The sequence below is a fragment of the Mytilus trossulus genome, chromosome 3 (assembly GCF_036588685.1).
Source record: "Mytilus trossulus isolate FHL-02 chromosome 3, PNRI_Mtr1.1.1.hap1, whole genome shotgun sequence".
Classification (NCBI taxonomy): Eukaryota; Metazoa; Mollusca; class Bivalvia; order Mytilida; family Mytilidae; genus Mytilus; species Mytilus trossulus.
Genome location: NC_086375.1, coordinates 85,469,587 through 85,489,835, shown reverse-complemented (window position 1 = coordinate 85,489,835; position 20,249 = coordinate 85,469,587). Strand labels below are relative to the sequence as shown.

General features: G+C 29.8%; 1 protein-coding gene across 1 annotated transcript; it reads right to left on the bottom strand.

Moving 5' to 3' along the window:
- Positions 1 to 602: 602 nt before the first annotated feature.
- LOC134711098 (uncharacterized) lies at positions 603 to 20,097 on the bottom strand. The gene is made up of 24 exons (XM_063571536.1): positions 20,069 to 20,097; positions 19,450 to 19,585; positions 18,852 to 19,027; positions 16,955 to 17,670; positions 16,221 to 16,352; positions 15,168 to 15,233; positions 14,714 to 14,844; positions 14,052 to 14,186; positions 13,664 to 13,732; positions 13,140 to 13,228; positions 12,643 to 12,760; positions 12,092 to 12,194; positions 11,361 to 11,416; positions 10,728 to 10,841; positions 9,177 to 9,249; positions 8,455 to 8,531; positions 7,000 to 7,190; positions 6,051 to 6,228; positions 4,708 to 4,789; positions 3,907 to 4,282; positions 2,983 to 3,043; positions 1,913 to 2,047; positions 1,234 to 1,317; positions 603 to 980 (listed from the first exon to the last, which is right to left on the bottom strand). Exons 1-24 carry the CDS (start codon positions 20,095 to 20,097, stop codon positions 867 to 869), a joined length of 3,441 nt encoding a protein of 1,146 aa, XP_063427606.1. The 3' UTR covers positions 603 to 866.
- Between the last annotated feature and the right edge of the window lie 152 nt (positions 20,098 to 20,249).

Sequence of the window (20,249 nt, the reverse complement as noted above, 5' to 3'; positions counted from 1 at the left end):
ACCGACTCATTTTAGTCACAAATAATCCAATTGAATCATTTTGTCATTACTCATATTTGTCTTAAATAGTAAACTTATTGCAATATTTTGTCATCACTGACTAATTTTTAGTCACAAATAGTAAACCCATTGAAATACTTTGTCATTAATGACTCATTTCAGTCACAAATAGTACACCTATTGAAATATTTTGTCATTCCTGACCTTTTTTTTTATACAAACAAATTAATTTAGTCATTACTGTCTCATTTAAGTGACAAATAGTAAATCTTCAGAAATACTCTGTCATTACCGACTCATTTTAGTCACAAATAGTAAAACTATTGAAGTACACTGTCATTACCGACTATTTTTAGTCACAAATAGTAAACCTATTGAAATACAGTCGTTACTAAAATACTCTGTCATTACTAACTCATTTTAGTCACAAATAGTAAACCTATTGAAATACTTTGTCATTACTGACTCGTTTTAGTCTCAAATAGTAAATTTTGTCATTACTGACTCATTTCAGTTACAAATAGTAAACCTATTGAAATATTTTGTCATTACGGACTTTTTTTTGACACAAACAAATTATTTAGTCATTACTGTCTCATTTAAGTGACAAATAGTAAATCTTCAGAAATAAACTGTCATAACTGACTCATTTTTGTCACAAATACTAAACCTATTGAGTACACTGTCATTACTGACTCATTTCAGTCACAAATACTAAACCTATTGAAATACAGTCGTTACTAAAATACTCTGTCATTACTGATGATTCATTTTAGTCGCAAATAGTAAACCTATTGAAATACTTTGTCATTATTGACTCATTTCATTCACAAACTGTAAACATATAAAAATTACATAAGAAAGCCTTATATCTTTGAGGTGTTACTACATTCATGATTTGCACTTATATCTTTTAGCAGGAATAATTCTGCACGCATTCTGTTGATGTTTTCTATCATCATAATTACTTTTACCACTGCCTGCAAGAACAAAAAAGATAATTTATTTTTTTATATATAATCTTAAGTTTATGACAGACACCAGGTGATTGTTTTAGCTTATTTCAACTTTTTTTTTAGCATGGTATTCTAAATTTCATCAATAGCTGGTAATTAGTAACACCTGGTTGTAGAGTGACCTATCTATAATATGACAGCACTGTTATATGATATGACAGATGTTTTATACCATTCCACAAAATAAAATTATAGAAATATATCAAGTATAACCAACCTCTGGCGCAAAGACATCCATAACAAATCCTTTTGCGCTTAATGACTTTGAATTAGTTTGCTGAATTACATAATTTGTTATTTCCTGTAAAAAAAGAAGCCATTTTTTGTACTTTTTGATACATTACATGTTGACATCAAACAAATTTATACTGTTACTCATTTATTTAATAATGGTTAACTTAACATATAAATGGTTATTGATTTCACACCACATACATATGCAACAGGTACTTTACACTTAACACATCGAATGACCCCTACTAAGAATCATTTGCTTTACGAATTACATTGTATGAATTAATTTTTTTTAGCTAAAATTAATTTGTGAACAATTAAAATAGTAAGTTTTGATGATAATGAATTAAGCAGTAATATTATTAAAAAAAGAGAAGTATACTTTCAGTTATATTCAGTTTTTGACCTGTAGAATAATTAACTTGTACTATTTATATATATATATATATATAATTATACTATGAAGGATACTACAATGTATGCAGAACATTATGAAAAAATTTATTGTAATAGACAAAATGCGAATATTCATATTGAATATAAATATTTGGTGTATTTTCAATCTTATTTTTTTCCTATTTTGTGCACAGCTTGGACAAAATCTTAAAACTTTTCAATATAAATATATGTTAGATTATGTTCTTAAAAATTGAAAGACTCACTGTAGGTGCCCCAGTCATTGTTAGAACCATGTTATTCCCATCTTTCCATATCTGTTTTTCTTTTGGGTTAGTTCCAATCATGGTTTGCCAGCGTGCAGAATTAATCTTTTCACAAGAAATATCTGATACCAATTTCTTCAGAAAAAAGTAAATTTAAATACAATAAGTTTTACATCTATTTCTATCTATATCTACAGAAAAAATGTAATAATAAAGTGTAATTAACTGGCTGTATTGCTCCTGGAAAAGATTAATGGTTAACTGTATTGGTCTTTATACTCAGAGTCAAATAAAAGAAACTAAAGCATGTTCTTAGGTCATTGTAGGTGAGGTTAGTCAAAATTAATAAATTAAGAATTTGAAAATGATACTATTAGCTTGTAGAGCATATGTTCAGGATACAAATAAGCTAAAAATATTGATAGGTCATGGAACTCCCTTTCAAGATATTTGAGATTTTAAATATAGGGGGGAAAGGGTGACTCAGACTTTTACCTTATAGTTGCATTGGTATTATTTGGGTCTCAAAACAAAAGAAAAGAAAGAAAAATTAAGAATCTTCTAAAATTGAGGTAAATGACCTTTCATAAGCTATTAAGACTTATATGAAAAAATAAATGGGTGTTATGGGGGCAAAATATTTTACCTTGCATTGTATGGAAAACTCAAAGAGTCCAAACATTTGACACAAATTCCTAAACCTCACCTAAGTACATCCTTAATACTGGAAAAAAGGTAAAGAAAATTCTGTACTTCTCTTTCATTGGTCATGTTGATTCACAATGTAAAAATGATGAGATATCCTATTTCCAATTCAGGTACTTACTTAATTTTAATTTGATTTAATTATGCTAGCAAACATAAAGTACTTGGGATGATATGAATACATCAGACATAAGTCATATTTACCATTCAATAAATCTGTGTTTTTGGTTTTTTTAATAAATGGATATGTCACGAAGTGATGATAAATTGAAACTTAATAAATTTAAATTCTTCTTCTTCTTAATAATTTGAACAAATTTCTTGAGAATTAGAAATATATATTGATCTACAGTAACATGTCTTACTTTAATATCAAGACTCTTCACATGTTTCATAAATTCTTCTTTGCATCTATAAATTCTTTCACTGCAATAAAATACATTGAGGATTTTTGTGAATAGTTAATATATAGTATGCATTTAAACAAACCTGAGCTAAAAAACATGTACAACATGTTTAAAGAGAAAGAAACAAAAGCATTCATATTCTTTGATACAACAAAAAACTATTTGTGTTATGACATTCATCACAAAAGATATAACCTGATCAAATTCAAATAAAAAAATATAAATCTATTGGAAAAAGATTAATTTGATTTAGTTGATAAGTAATTGTGATAATGTCCATTCCAAATTATAAATTAATATTTTATTGAATTGAAATACTTCAACCAAATTTAATAAATAAAACCTGTCTTTTCTGGTTCTTGTCTATTCGTTTTTGATGCGTTTTGTTATTTGATTTTGCCATGTGATTATGGACTTTCCAGAATTGATTTTCCTCTGAGTTCAGTATTTTTGTGATTTTACTTTTTTCAATAAGTTTCTTCATAAATGTGTAAATGAATTTTTCAGTTCTTGCATGCTTGCAAGAATATCTTTCAGCAATTCAACATTCAATAACTGTAGGCATGATAAATGCAGGGTATTTAATTTTACTTAAAGACATCTTTGTGTAAATATATTTCTCTAAATCTTTGGCAATTTAACTCTTTCAAGAATAATTGCATACAAAAAAAAATCCAAATGTGGTTGCCAATGATCTAAGAAGATGATTGGATGAGTTGAAAGGTTGTTATGTTTTATCAGCTAGCTGGATGACCTAAAATATACTAACAGGTGAAATTGACAACTTTTTTAAATCTCTATTGGATAAATCTGATAATCCGCTGGTACCAATGTTAGAATCTATATATATAGACAAGATAGACAAGACTTGTATATACTTACTTTCTACTTTTCAGTGGCCTTTCTATGTGGCAACCACATGCAAAACTCTCAACTTCAACAATGACACACTGTCTATGGTACTTTTGTAAGCATTTACCACACTGAATGTAGGACTCTGATCCACCTTGACAGAGCCCAAACTGGTTTGCCCCACATTGTTCTCTTAGTTCTGGTCCTCTGTTGAAGATAAAAATACCATCTACGAGTAGGTGGTATGACACACAAGGCTCCTTTTTCAGATGCATGGACAAGAATTCAACCGTTCCATTTGGTTCCTGGCATTCATGTCTGAATGTTTCTTCGATGCCATTAAGTCGTTTGTGAATACAAACATTCAACTTGAATGCCATTGGAATGAACCTAAGGTGAAATAAACCTAAAATCAGATAATAAATTAATTAAAACAGATTTTCTTCTCCTTTCTTGTGTATCCTATTTGTTTACTACTTTGCAATTTCGAATACAGTAATATATCTCCTATGCTTTTTCATTTCACAATTAAAAAATCAGAAATTTTTAGTATTTTTGTTAAATCTTGCTTGCATTGGTTATCTAGTAGGACACAAAATTTCAGACTATGGTATGACATCCATCAAAAAACAATGTTGGAAGGTCAATCACATTTTAACATGTTTATTTTTTTCTCATTACACTAAGTTGTTATCAGATCTTAAAGATTCAAACCAATTTAGCTTATTCAGCTCAGTATAGATAACATTAAGTATCCAGTTGATTTTTAGTATTATGAATAACCTGTCAATTCAAAATATGTAATTTTATCTCAATTTATCAAAGAAATACCTAAGATATCTTCATCTTTGCAGAAATTATCCATTTTCTTCAGCTCCATCTGAATAATTGTCTTATCATTGTAATTTTGCGTCTGCAATGATATTAAGAAATCATTTCAATAACAATAATTTAATTAAAGAGTTTATATTAATGTTATGTTCAACAACCTCCATAAGCATTCACACCAATAAACCTATATGATATTCATGATGTATGAAGAAAGAACAAATAACTAGATGTATGGATTGAAGGTTGTTTAAGGTCCAGGACTAGTTAAATGCACATTCATGATGACAACATGATAAGGAAATAATAAATTGACCCTGTATTTTTTCTAGAACAATATGCTGGCTTGGACTTTTAACATGTTAGTTCACAAGAAAGCACTCCACATGAAGTCACTCAGACCCATTATCCTGAGCAGAACAATCCTTAATTTTACCTCTTGATGCGATGTAATTAGCTGAAAAATAGCATATTTGCAAGTCTTTGGTTTAAATTGAAGTCAAACCCATGACCTGCACTTCATGCTACAACAGGATAACAAAGGGGTTACAAATGACTTGATGTAACTTTGATATATTAAGTTGAACTTGGACTTTCACTTGCTTTATGCAGATTTTTAACAATCAGTTGTATTAATGTTCCGGACCATATGAGTATTTGGACCATACGAGTATGGTCATGACCATATGGGTATATACTCATATGGTCCGACCGTACGCGTATGGTCGGAGTAATTAAGACTCTGTTACAGTTTACTTTTAATACTTCTAAACTCTTCATATGGTATGACTGTTCTTTAAAAAGACGCCATCATATAGTTAATTTTATCTTTATATTATAGTAAAAAGATTAGCTAAATAAAAATTACAAGTTTCACAGTTAATTTATCTTACTTGTCAAAATTATAATAATCACAATTTATACCGATGGTCATTATCAATGAGGAAGTAAATGTCACCCCAAGCCTACATGCAAGAATGTAATTAGCGATGAAAACTTTTTTACGTAGTATTTTAATTATAAAAATAATACATTGTTTTTTAGATAACGTTTTTGTATTATTGAAACTTTTATAATGTGATTTACAAAAAAATACCTATATGGTCCAAATACTCATATGGTCCGGCCCGTTAATAACCAAACGAGTATTATACTCATATGGTCCGACCATACACATATGGTCGGACCATATGAGTATACGCATATGGCCATGACCATACGCCTATGGTCCAAAAACTCATATGGTCCGGAACATTAATATTTTTGAGTAAGAGACACAAAGTTATGGGTTATATCAGCTGAAGGGCTAAAAAAAATTTCAAACAGAAATGCACATGTATTTTTACCTTATCTATCTCTGAAAACTCTGTGCAGACAATGGCAAGTCTAATTTGTTGAGCTTTGGTTTCAGTTCCAAAAATGAAGACAGACAGTCCACTGAAAATTGTCCAAGAAGCTTTGGTTTGGACTTTAATTGGATAAACATGGTCTCTTATGTATTTAGTTGGAATGTTCTCTATGTATCTAGTAAAGAAATAATAAAAAGGTATTTTGAGTATTCCATATAAATTTCAAATACTTATATATCAATTACAATTAACATTAAAACAATTTTTTTTCATAGCTAATAAATATACCTTATGATCACATATTTTGAAGAAACAATATTTCAATAGTGTAGTTATTGGCACTGCAAATTGCAAATGTTCATGCAAAAAACCTACCATGTTCAACGATAAATGTATTAACATTAATTTATGAAGAAAAAACCCACACTGTCCTCAATTACAACTAATCCCTGTTTTCATCAGTCTTATACCAATATTAACCTTTAAATCATGAGTAAATATTAGCATCCTAAGTTTTTATGCCCCACCTACGATAGTAGAGAGGCATTATGTTTTCTGGTCTGTGCCTCCATTCGTTCATCCGTCTGTGTGTCCGTTCGCTTCAAGTTAAAGTTTTTGGTCAAGGTAGTTTTTGAAGAAGTTGAAGTCCAATCAACTTGAAACTTAGAACACATGTTCCCCATGATATGATTTTTCTAATTTTAATTCCAAATTAAAGTTTTGACCCCACTTTTCACGGTCCACTGAACATAGAAAATGATAGTACGAGTGGGGCATCCATGTACTATGGACACATTCTTGTTGGCTATATTGTTTTGTGGTGTAAGTGTACCTGATGAAGGTAAATTCAGAAAGAGCACTTCTTATACAGCAATTTATTATCAAATTCTAATTTTAATTTTAATTACAAACTTGTCATAAAAATAATTGGAAATTGATAAATTACCCATCACCAAACTCTCCCATCGAAAATAGTTTTCTTCTGCATTCAGGAACTTTCCATTTCACATCTTCAGGATTGAAAGGAAGATTTTCTTTAATTTCCATGAACGTGTCAACCAAAGAGAGCCAGCAATCTCTTACATCAAGGATTGATATTTTATCAAAGAAATTCTCTATACTCTCCTCTGAAAATTTCTGCACAAAAAAGAATAGAAGGTTTTTAAATGATACTTTTATATAAATTATAAGAATAATTACACCTTATGTAAGAATCCTGGGTTTTGATTGGTTGATACCCAGTGTATTTTTCACCAATTCACTGTTATCAAACGAATATCGTTCATTTTTTAACGCCCCCAGGGTATTTGCCAAAAAGATTTGCCTTTTTTACCCTCTCTGCCATGGTATTTGCCAAAAAATACTCTATCCTACTGGACGTTTGTATAGTCACGATCATCAATGCGTTTCAACATTAACATTCGGTGTAATTAAACAGATATATCATGTTCTTGAGGGGTATTTGCGAAAAATACCAGTCTTGAGAATGAACTTCCCTCACCTTACTACTCGTGAAATTCAACATTCTCTTGATTGGTATTTTTTGCAAATAAGAATGTGTCCATAAATAATTTGTCAATGGCACACAGATTGCGCCACAATTACATACAATGTTATATAAAAGGTATAAAACTCTAGAACAGTGAAAAAGACATCATCCATATTTAAACATTGAACTGTGTTTTGTGGTAAATTAAACACTGTGTATATTAGCTTAATAACATTTGTTTGAGGCAACTTTTGTTCATTATTTGAACATGAATTAGGGCCTTAGTTTTCTCTATTAAATAGTTTTACATTTGTCATTCAGGGACCTTTTATAGCTTACTATGTGGTATAGGCTTTGCTCATTGTTGAAGGCTGTAAGGTGACCTGTAGTTGTTTATTGTGCAGTCATTTTGTCTCTTGTGAAGAGTTGTCTCATTGGCAATCATATAACATCTTTTTTTCTTATATTTAAGAAGTAAAAAGAAACAAATTCAGTTATTTTTCCATTTATCCATTTTAAAAGGAACATGACTAGTAAAAGTTATGCAACCCAAATTTAAGCTTGATCTGTTTATTTTGTAACAATGTTTTAAGTTTTTAAGTTCTATAACATTTGGTCATGGCAGACATCTTTTTTTTATAAGAAAGACAATATAGAAATGACAAATTCAGCATTTAAAAGGTACTCAACTAGTGAAATGACAGTTTCCAAATTCCAACTTGATGTAAGTTTTGTGGTAATACATATTGTGTATAAGTTGCATACCATTTGGTTGAGTCATTTAACTTTGCAGTAATAAGACAGGTGTTGAAATCAATTGGTTTAGGTGTTATAATAGTATCATATAAAATATTTTATGGACCATCAAACAGTAATGTTACTTATGCTAGTAGTCCATATTATTTGTCTTACAGATTCAATGAGGTTTTTCACAAACAGGGCAGTTGTTCCAGTAAAAGTCTTCTTCATTTCTGGTTTTGGTTCACAGTCTGTAAGATGTTCATAAAAAAATACAGGTGAACATAGGCTTAAATACACCTACATATAATAGAAATCTATAAACAGACAATGGTAATTCCTTATGTTACTTGCCTAGCATAAAAACTTATCAGGAAATATAAAGTACATATTAAAGTTTTTTGAATTCCTGCAAATTGTTTTCACAATGTCAAGGAGAGTTTATAAGTCATAAATGTAGCATTGTATAAAGACATAAATGATACATTTAATGCTGTATGTCTGCCTTTTAAAATGAAGGAGTTTATAAAACAAGTGAAACTGCGAGCTACTGCTCACTGATGATACCCCTGCCGCAAGTGGATAATATATTTAATAGTGTTCGGTAAACAGGAAATTGTCAAGTATTGAATCTGAAAACCCATCACACGGTATAGCTGACTTATATAAACCCTGAAACCAAATTTCAGAAATCCTTGTATGGTAGTTCCTGAGAAAAATGCGACGAAAATATTCATGGGACGGACCGACTGACTGACTGACGGAAGGACAGACAGAGGTAAAACAGTATACCCCCCTTTTTTAAAGCAGGGGTATAACAAATTATCAATGAAATGAAAATAACTAGGGATGAATGAAGCAGAAAAAGTTTTGTAGATTTGTTAAGCTTTACTTACATTGATCTGGATTAATTGAATCTTTAACAGGCTTTTCTTCCAATATTCCACCTAAATCTATTGTGTCTGGAATCTTTATATAAAAAAAATATGTGGTTAAATAATATTTCAATTTTATTTTTATTTGATCTGGTTAATAATGATATCACTTTTTTAAGGAGTGTTTTCAGCTTTTCTGTGATTTTTTTTATTGACTTCTTACAACAAATTAAAATTGCTGGTTGAAATAACAATTTTAAGATAAATAAAAACAAAATATATATTTTATAATTTATATTTTTTTCTTGAACAGGATAATTATTTTTCCATTTTCAATTAAATTTAAATTGCAGAAGATAAAACATTAATGCATAAAACAATTATTAAGTTTAGTATGTTGATATATAACAAGTTATCTGAAAAAAAAAAAAAATGTTTGACAAACAACTGACACTTCACAAAAGGTTAAAAGGGTCTGCTTTTCAAATCCAGAATGGATAAAGTTCTTAGTATACAATTCATGTATATAAAGAAATCTTGGTATACCAATTGCACTTTGATACCAGAGAGGCATGTGCCTATTAATTTAAAACAAGAGGCTCTCAAGAGCCTGTGTGGCTCACCTGTATTTACTGATGCTTTGGAAATCATGTAAATTAAGGTAAAAACATAATTTGGAGCATTAGATCTTTAGATATTATTAGATACTATAATGATATCTAGGATAATAACAAAAAACTGCAAAATTTTCGTACAATAACTAACTCAGGGGCAGAAACCCAACAATGGGTTGTTGGATATGTCTGAAAATTTCAGTGTAGATAAATTCTAATATGATGAATATTTATGTCCACTGTCAGATTTGCTCTAAATGCTTTAGTTTCAGAGATATAAACCAAACACTGCATTTTACCCCTGTTCTATTTTTAGCCATGTCGGCCATGTTGGTTGGAAAGCAAGGTTGTCAGACACATTTTCTAAACTATATACCCTAATGATGATTATGATCAAGTTTGGTTGAATTTGTCTCAGTAGTTTCAGAGGAGAAGATTTTTGTAAAAGGTTACAAAAATTTGTGATATTTAAAAAAAAATTGACTATAAAAGGCAATAACTCCTTAAGGGTCAACTGAAAGTTATGGTCATGTCTGACTTATTTGTAGATCTTAATTTGCCGAAGAATTATTGCTGTTTACAGTTTATCTCTATCAATAATAATATTAAATAATAACAAAAAAACTGCAAAATTTCCATAAAATTATTAATTCAGACGCAGCAACCAACATCTGATTGTCAAATGCTTAAGTCAGAGATGTAAGCCAAAAACTGCATTTTATCCCTATGTTCTATTTTAAGCCATGTTGGTTGGCAGGCGGGGACATGTTCTTTGTTAAACTAGATACCCTAGTGATGGTTGTGTCCAAGTTTGGTTAAATTTGGTCCAGAAGTTTCAGGGGAGAAGTTTTTATAAATGTGTAAACTTTTTACATGGAGAGTTGTCTCATTAGCCATCACTCATACTAAATCCTCATATTTTTATATCATATGAACTTCAAAATTGACATTTACTTACGATATTGTTTTCGCACATCTTGCAAGTGAAAAAATTAGCATCTTCCTTGGCAAGGCTCTCACCAACACAGAAAGGAAGTTTATGGAAGTGTCTACCACAAATTAAACAACCAATCTGCATAAAATATTTGTTTATATAAAAATTATACACAAAATTGAAAATAAAACAATTATAATACGTTTACATCAGTATGTTAAAATCATTACATATAATAAGCAGGTATAGATATTGTAAGACACAATCAAATATAGATTTAAAACATTTAGCTGAGTGCTGGCTTCAACAAATGCCAGAATATACAGTATTAAATAATTTCAATTAATAAAAGCATACTCAATGCTTCCTACGCCACAACAGGGGCAAACAATGAAAATATTTCCTTGTATATACTGTAAATTTAGAAATTATTACAACTTTTTTAATGCTATGTGATTATTGCAATTATTAAGACTCTCATTCTGATATCTGATACATATATCTCAATGCAGATTTAACATGAAATCACAAAAAAAATCATCTCACATTCTTTTGCATTCTTCAAAAACAGAAGAATAAATGCAGGAATAATTTCTTTATTTACAGTAGTCTGTTGTAAACGAATGTCTTGATTCTATACCATATGATTTTACTTACACAAGGCTGTTCTTGAACATTAAATCCACAGCAGGGACAAGCATCTTTCATATAAACTGCAAGACATTTTTTGGAAGTTTTAATTATTACAAAATTAAAAACAAATAAAAATAAAACAGTCAGAGTTGTTAATTTCAGATCAGCCAAATGGTTGATATATATTTGAATTGAATGCAACAGTTCAACTGCATTTGAGTTTTGAGTGACACTCTTTGTTGAAGAGAGGTTGAGTGTGCTCAGATGGTTCAATTATGAAATAAGGAAAGAATTTAATTGAAGTTTACTTGAAAATATGCTGATAACAATGAAATCATTTGATGGACAAGTTTCAATCAAAAAACAATTTACATTTGTAAAGATCTAATTTTCCAAACAGAATTTGCTGAGAAATTGATGATAAACACTGATATTTTCTGAAATCTCAAGACTGTCACACATTTGTAGAATCTAAATAAAAATGTTCAATGTTTACAAAAATTATATATAAGATGGTAAAAGAAGATTTTATCTCTTCCCCTATAACTGTGGATTATAAAATACTCATTTAAAGGTTGGTCTTTGAAAAAAAATGAGGGATGAATGCATCTGAATTTGTGAAAATTATCAAATATATCCATCAGATTATACAAAAACATACATACAAAGGATTTTTTTTTTTAAAGTACTGTACAAGGAGAGAAATACTCTGAAAGTCAATTCTTCATAAGATATTTTAATTTCTATATAATTACCTTCATACAGTAATAAGGTCTCTGCAATTTCTTTCCTTTTTTCCTGGACCTCTATTTGTGTAATGCCTGTTAATTCTTTTTTTGACAGTATTCTCTCTGCAAACTACAATATTTGGCATAACTTATAGTTCATGGTGTTTATTTCACATATTTCCATGAAAATAATAATATGTGAATATCATCATTTATAATTATTTACATATATATTAATATCTCCATATCATCCCTTATTAAAAACTGTACAAAGTGGTTGTAATTTGTTGCTGTGTTACATATTTATTTTTGGTTCATATTTTTGTACATTAATTAGGCTGTAAGTTTTCTTCTTGAATTGTTTTACATTTGTCATTTAGGGGCCTTTTGTAGCTGAATATGCTGAATGGTCTTTGATCATTCTTGAAGGCTGTACGGTGACCTATTTATTTCTATGTCTTTTGGTCTTATACATTGATACAATTTTAATTCATTAAAAACATCAAGATGTTGTATCCAAAGCATTTGAATGAATTAAAATAAGCATAACAATTGGAAAAAGATAACAGACTAATTACCATTAAACAATATACACCACAATTGTAACCATCTAACTGCAAAGCATGTTTTTCAACATACAATTTCCATTCTATTGTTTTTTCTGCAAATAAGTGGGTTCTATATGCCAAATAGTCACTGAAAGAAATGAAAAAATGTTGTCAAATCATATAAAAAAAGTCATTTGACCTTCAAAAGAAAACTATATGTTGTCTGCTGTTTTCAAACTGATAATAGAATTATTTTCGTTAGCAATTTTCACTTATTTGACTAGATATATAACTATTTTCATGTTGTATACATAGATTTGCAGATTTTATAAAATATTCTGCTGTGCCAGGATCCCATGATAAGCTCCTTGCTTTTTAAAGAATAAAGTTACATAAATCCTCAATGTCATATCAGAAATAGTCCCACATGATGAGGATGGACAGTCAAACAGATGGAGAGACAATGGTAAAACATAATAAGTCCAATAAACAGCCATACAACAATCAGTACATAAAATATAAAGTACCTCCAGTTTCTTTGAACTTGATACGCAACTGGTGCCTCGAAACCCATTGGATTGTAAAACTGTATTCGTCCATCAGTTGGTGTTAATATCTATAAAAAAAAATAAATTTAAAAATACAAGTAGAACTGTGAGCTACTGCTCACTGATGATACACCCGTCGAAATATTTTGGTTAACAGGAAGTAGTTGAGTGATAAATCTAAAAAAACAACACACGATATGGCTGACTTTTATAAACCCTGAATCCAAATTTCAGATATCCTTGTATTATAGTTCCTGAGAAAAATGTGATCAAAATTTGGGAATGACAGACTGACAAATAGACAACAGAGTTATAACAGTATACCCCCTTTTTAAAGGGGGAGGGGTATCAAAAAAAACCTTAGATTTCCAGTGATGACTGCTACATGCTATTCCTAATATCATCTTAAAAGGCAGTAAAAAAAGAAATGAGGGTACATCATGTAAAAATTCAGAAATCAAAATCACAAGAAGCTGACATGCATGTTATTAAATGTCAACTACCACTAGGTCCCAGTGATTCCCTGCTTGATTATACACTCCACATATCATCTCATAATCTGTTAAGATTTTCTAAAAATATATAAAAAAAAAATCTTACATGTAGATAATGGTTTTTTCTATATAGATTTTAAGTTTTAAGTCTCTTTGTTCCTTGCTATTTTTTTGGTTGTTAATCATTAAAAAAAGAAGACAGAATTAAAACAATGCATGTTTTTAACTAGTATATCATGTATGTTTAGCATGTAAAATCATCAATTCAAATTTTTCTCAAAATCATTTGACTGTAATAAATGTAATTACTATGCTGTATATTATTAGCACTGGTATATTATGATAGCATATCAGCATTGATTTTAACTGAATGTTCATTAAATCAATAGACTTTTACCGTTTGGAATAGATTCTGATTACCAATTGAATCTCCTTTGCATATGTTGGTCATTACTGCAGCAGTTATATGCAAGATATTTCTTCCATTGTCTTGTTGTGCTTGACAAAGTACAGCCAAGTAGGCATCAATAACCTTAATAAAAATGTGATGTTTTTAAAATTTAAATATATCAGCACTTAAATTAATGTTAGAACCTTAGTTTAGGATTAGAGTATTTATAATTTTTAAAGAATATACAGTTTTCAATTGTTACCACTTTAATGCAGGTATTAGTATAGTATTACACCATCAAAGTCATAACATTCTTCCACACCTTGAAGTGAATATAGTATATACATTAAAACTAGTATGTATCTTCAATACAAAATGTTGTTAAAAAAAGTCATTAAAATATCCATCAATTTTACCCTTGAAGGCACCTACTAATGATCAATCCTACAAAGAGAGTTTGCATTAAACCACATCCATTGAAATTAGAAATTTAAAAAAAATCAAAAAAATCTATAGTTTCTATGAAAATTATGGCCTCCGTGGCCATTTTCAATTTTCAATGTCCACCAAAGTAAAAAAAAATCATGATCTTGATAGGTTTCAACTCAAAAATGTAATATATAAAATATTAGAATTAATCTGGAATATTTGAATATTTTAAAACTTACCTGATCAGTCAACCAACGATTCCCAAAAAGTGATGCAATATCAATGTCTGTTACATTTACCCCATAAACCTTGGCCAGAATATAATGGGATGCATTTCCAATTGACTGAATTTTTCTCAACAAGTCAGTTGCTGAAATTATACAAAAGTATACAAATGATAAAGTTGAATTCCAATTTCATTAATACTTCACAGACACAGATCTCAAAAATTACAATATCATAACCCAGGCAGGCCATGTGTAAATTTCCAACAAATCTATGGCTTATAAATTTATGAATTATTTTCAAAGAAGTATATTGTCAACTAACATTGATAGATTGTAAGAATCAAAAACATCTAGCACTATAATTTAATCGTGTGAAAAATTTCAAAATGCATTACTGTGCCTACACCATCATTTATTTGTTTTGGAACATATAAATTATTGTTGAAACAATTAAATTCATACTTACCATTTCTTCTATCTATTTCTGTGAGGCTGATTGTCATTGATTTCTTTGACTCTTCATTGCATAGCCCTAAAAAATTAATAACAGCTGTAGTATTCATTTTCTGTTAAATTCTTTTATGCATTAGCAGGTTTGTTCCTTGAACCATATATCAAATAATAGAAGTATGTGCTGTTTTACATTTCCCAACTGCTTGTTAATAAATCTTTCTTTTAACTCTTGAAATGTCTGTCCTTGGCAAATGATTTGTAAATTCAGAAATTATTCAATGTCCTTTTAGACTAAAATGAGATATTATTTTTTGTGATATCCTGAAAAATCCTTTTTGATTCATATAAAAGATTTCAAAATTGGAAGTTTTTTAATTATTGCAGTTTATAACCCTGTTGCATTTTTTGCAATAATAAAAACATCAATTTTTTTTTTATAATTTTCAGTACCGTATTTCTCCACTCTCAATAGTTACATTTTACTGTGACTTGACTGTTAGTGTTGCTCTCCACCGATTGCAACTTATGGTTTTATATAACAAATTGCAATTTGCTTAGAATTGTAAATGAGTTGCAATAGTCATAGAGCAGTACTAACAGTCAAGTCAGTGTAATCAATTAAAAAGTTCAGAAAGACTCAAGCTTTATCAAAATTCCACGGAGGATATGTATTGTAGTACACTTATATGAATGTAGGAATATATGATTTCCATTAGAAATTCATTAAAAAAAACCTTATAGAATGAAATTAATGTGCATAGGCTATTCTCATATTTTTTAATAGGGGACATAAATGTTGATCTATCTGATTACATATATCATGTAAGTTTTTATATTACCATTTTTTTGAGAATATATGCTAAAAGAATTATAAGATGAGAAAAGGAAGGTAACACAACAATCCTCAATGAATGATCTAGAAAAGATCATTTACAATATAAGATCAAACACTCTACAATGATACTCATATTTTTACACAATAATTGATAAATGTAAGATTTGTCTCCCTTAATTCTTTGTACAATTATAAAAGGGTAACTAAATTCAAACAATGTATAACTATTACCTGCAGAATATACATTTGAACTCATTTTAACCGGTGATAGTGTCTTTGCGTACTTTCTCCAATGTGGTCTTCGCATAAATGGCACTTTTTTTATGCTTGCAGATCTCTTGGTAAGACGTCTTGTGAAATTGCCTGCAATTTGAATTAAAGTTAATAAGCATTTAATATTGCTTCAACTGTTCTACATTACTCAAATTAATCAAAAGGCTGTCTAAAAGACGGTTAACCAGATTTTTATTACATTAAATTGTGTCTTGCCATTTTCCAATCTTTCAAAAGCCATAACTTCCAAACAGTCAAGGTAGCCCACAATTAAAACTAAACAAACCATAGATACTTATGAACATGAACATCTATGCTAAAACACATTTAATCTCAAATTTCTTTATACATGAAATAATTTTAGTGTAAGAAGCACTTTTACACACTTTAATTTGAAGTGTATATATTTTTGCCCTCAATACTATAGATAGTACCAGGACATTATGTTTGCCGGTCTGTGTGTCCATCTATTAATCATGTTCATTTATCCTGTATTAGGTCAAAGTTTTGGTCAAGGTGAAGCAGCATCAACTTTAAAAAACTTATTACACCTGTTCCTTACTGCTTTTTAATTGCTTTTTTCCTAGCAGATCTTTTTAATACAAACTGTTCTTGACATTTTAAATAGGTGATCATTAAAATCAACAATTTAATCATAATTTTATCCCAAAAAAATTGTACGGGGAACTTACTTTTTTTTTGCTGAAGGTTGTTTTTCTGCTTTCTACTTATGGTCTTCTTTTTGGTAGCAGGCAAATTTAATCGTAGACCATTTTGATGAGGTGCTTCCATTTCCGTTTCCTTTACCAACACTGCCAGTCTATTATTTAACTCTTCTAGGTATTGGCTGTTATTAATACAAAATAAATTAGATGTAATTTGTTTAATGTTGTCTAAACATAAGTTTCGAGCTTTGGAAGAGGAATTTTCTACTGTGTTATCTCTGCAAGCAGTTGAATCTTGTTGGCACTCATCTTTCATTGAGCTGCTTGCATTGTTAACAATCAGTGTTTCTGTTCTGTTTGTTTCCAGAAGTCCAAAATCAATGTTGAAATGAGGGGTTGCTTTGTAGTACTCTGGCAGTGTATTCCAATCTTTGTTTGGCATGTTCATCATGACTGCCAGCATATGCTTACATGGCCAGTGATGTTTTCTCCAATCTGGACATGAACATTTCGGTAAATCATCATTGAGTCTAACTTGGTATAAATTGTCAGACTCAACACTTCTAACCAGCATATCATGGTTAACTTCTTCCATATTTTCAATGGGGATCAGTGTAGCCGCAGGTGGAATTCTGGCTAAACAATGGTCAACAAATTTTCTTGGACGGCTTCTTAAAAACTCTGGAACATCATTAGAATACTTTCTATAGTTATCCAAGGACTGAATGTTGTATTCTTTATACCTGGAAAATAGAACCATCCTTAATGATGAATGGGATTTGGTAAATAAGATAGAATGACATTTTATAACATTAGTTTTCAAATAAAACGAAAAAAGTGAATTAACAAAATTAAAAAATATTTGAACTTTTGACTTGTGAGTTTCATCCAATCTATTTGATTTAATTAAAATTGTGTAAAAAGTATTAATTTGAAATACAGTAAAACAAGAATGTGTCCAAAGTACATGGATGCCCCACTCGCACTATCATTTTCCATGTTCAATGGACTGTGAAATTGGATAAAAAATATAATTAGGCATTAAAATTAGAAAGATAATATCATAGGGAACATGTGTACTAAGTTTCAAGTTGATTGGATTTCAACTTCATCAAAAACTAACTTGACCAAAAACTTAAACCTGAAACATGCACTTTCATTTTCTATGTTAGGTGGACCGTGAAATTGGGGTAAAAAGTTTAATTTGGCCTTCAAATTAGAAAGATCATATCATGGGGAACATGTGTACTAAGTTTCAAGTTGATTGGACTTCAACTTCATCTAAAACTACCTTGACCAAAAACTTTAACCTGAAGCGGGACAGACAGACGAACGAACGGATGGACAGACAAACGAACATACGAACGGACGCACAGACCAGAAAACGTAATGCCCCTCTACTATCGTAGGTGGGGCATTAAAAGTATTAATTTGAGATACAATCAAAACAACTTAAGGAATGGGCAAACATGGTCTCTGAATAAAAATCAACAATTTGAATAACAGGAACTGTTCATGTGCATTAATATTTACTGTATTCATGGTATTGGTGTAATCAGCATCTCTAACTTTGATTTAACTAAGAATTGAAAGCTTTCTTTTGTAATTTTATTGGTGTAAAAGCATTGACAGAAACACACACATAATGTCAGAAGGATAGAACTCTTCATTCTTAAAATGTGCTTCAGTCAACCTTTTTAAAACATTATTAGATTACAAAAGAGATATTCATAATACAATATACCAACAAAAAAAAACTGACCCAAAATTAACATTGTTTTAAACAAATATATGCAGTCAATAATTGCATTAGGTACGTATTCCCTAACTACTAATAAATAATGAGAGTAATCATTTTGGGGATTTAAAGTGGCTGCAAATGGTCTCAAACAATAAATTAATTTCTTATCAGAGTAAAAAATACCTCTCATAACTATCTGGTAAGTATTTGGTTACCAATGATGTCACCATACTTGACAGAGATTTATCTATATACTCTGTCAAGTAGTTTTCCTTGAGTTCTTTGTGTTGTCTTTCAAGGCCATTGGTTGTATTCACTCTGATGTTAAAGAGTGAATTTCTGAAAAGTTTTGACCATCTCTGAAAAAATTTATAATAAACAGACACCTAATAACATTGTGTAATAAACAACTTTTCAATTGTATAAAATGTGTGATAATGTTGCAAGTTATTTGAACTGTTCAACTGTTGATAATATAAAAATAAGAAGATGTGGTATGATTGACAATGAGACAACTCTCCACCACAGATGCATAATCAATGAGAAGACTAGACACACAACACAATATTTATAATGAAGTATTACCACATCTGTAGTTCATGTTAACATTACAACAATCTTATTTTATATTTTAAGTACATATCTTTGATTATAACAGCTATAAAACTTGGTTATAATTTTGTCAAAATTGTAGCTACTATCCCTTTTATATACCTGTACTTTTCAAAAAAATTAAGCTGGTGGTAATTGGTGTCAAAATTTAAATTTTAAATTAACAAACCTTGCAGTTCAGGAGCCATTTGTTTTCGAGCCAATTTCTCAAGGAGACCTTTGCCTTGAAAATATCACTGCTTCTTAATTGTTGCAAAGCATTTGCATATGTCTCTGCAGAATCAGCATCAGCTATTTCTCTTAACCTGAAAGTAAAATTATTCAATCAAATCATTTGAAAAAATATGTAACTAATTCATGTAACTAACAAACGGATATGTCACAATTTGATAACTTTGAAATTTTTGTCTTACTGGTGCATTCCAGAATTTATTCACAACTGACTGTATGACAAAATCAATAAATGTTTCCTAATTGAGGGCTATATTTTCAGGGAGCCTACTTTCGTTTAAACATGGTCATTTTCCTTTTATGCACTCTAAAAGAATTGTCATGGATTGAAAACTGTTACTCATAGTCATGTGCTGTATGCAAACTAAATACTTACAGTTCATCTATAAAAGCATGCAAAGCAAACCATTGATCAACTTGCTTGCTGTGATAGTTTGGATGTTTGTAAACAACAGGTAGGTAGTTTGTTTACTATATACTGGAATTTGATTGGACAATAAACATTAACTTCAATTTATGTCCAATCAAATCCCAGTATATATTGAAACTCCACCTACCTATTGTTTGCAACCATCCAAGCAAACATAGTAAGCAAGCCGACCAAAGTTTTGTTTTGCATGCTTTTATAGAAGAGCTGTAATTGATTGTTTGAAATATAATTAAACATCTTAACGTTTGTATGTTGCTGGTAAAATGCAATAAGTAACATTTAATTTTAACCATCATGTAGCATCAACT

What these genes read in the sequence shown, in the direction of transcription:
- LOC134711098 (XM_063571536.1), bottom strand. Translation starts at nt 20,097, where the DNA reads ATGTTTGCTTGGATGGTTGCAAACAATAG. An exon ending in TGGATGGTTGCAAACAATAG is followed by an intron (nt 19,586 to 20,068) that starts GTAGGTGGAGTT and finishes TTTTACTTTCAG; the next exon opens with GTTAAGAGAAATAGCTGATG. An exon ending in TGAAGAGTCTTGATATTAAA is followed by an intron (nt 2,048 to 2,982) that starts GTAAGACATGTT and finishes TTTTTTCTGAAG; the next exon opens with AAATTGGTATCAGATATTTC.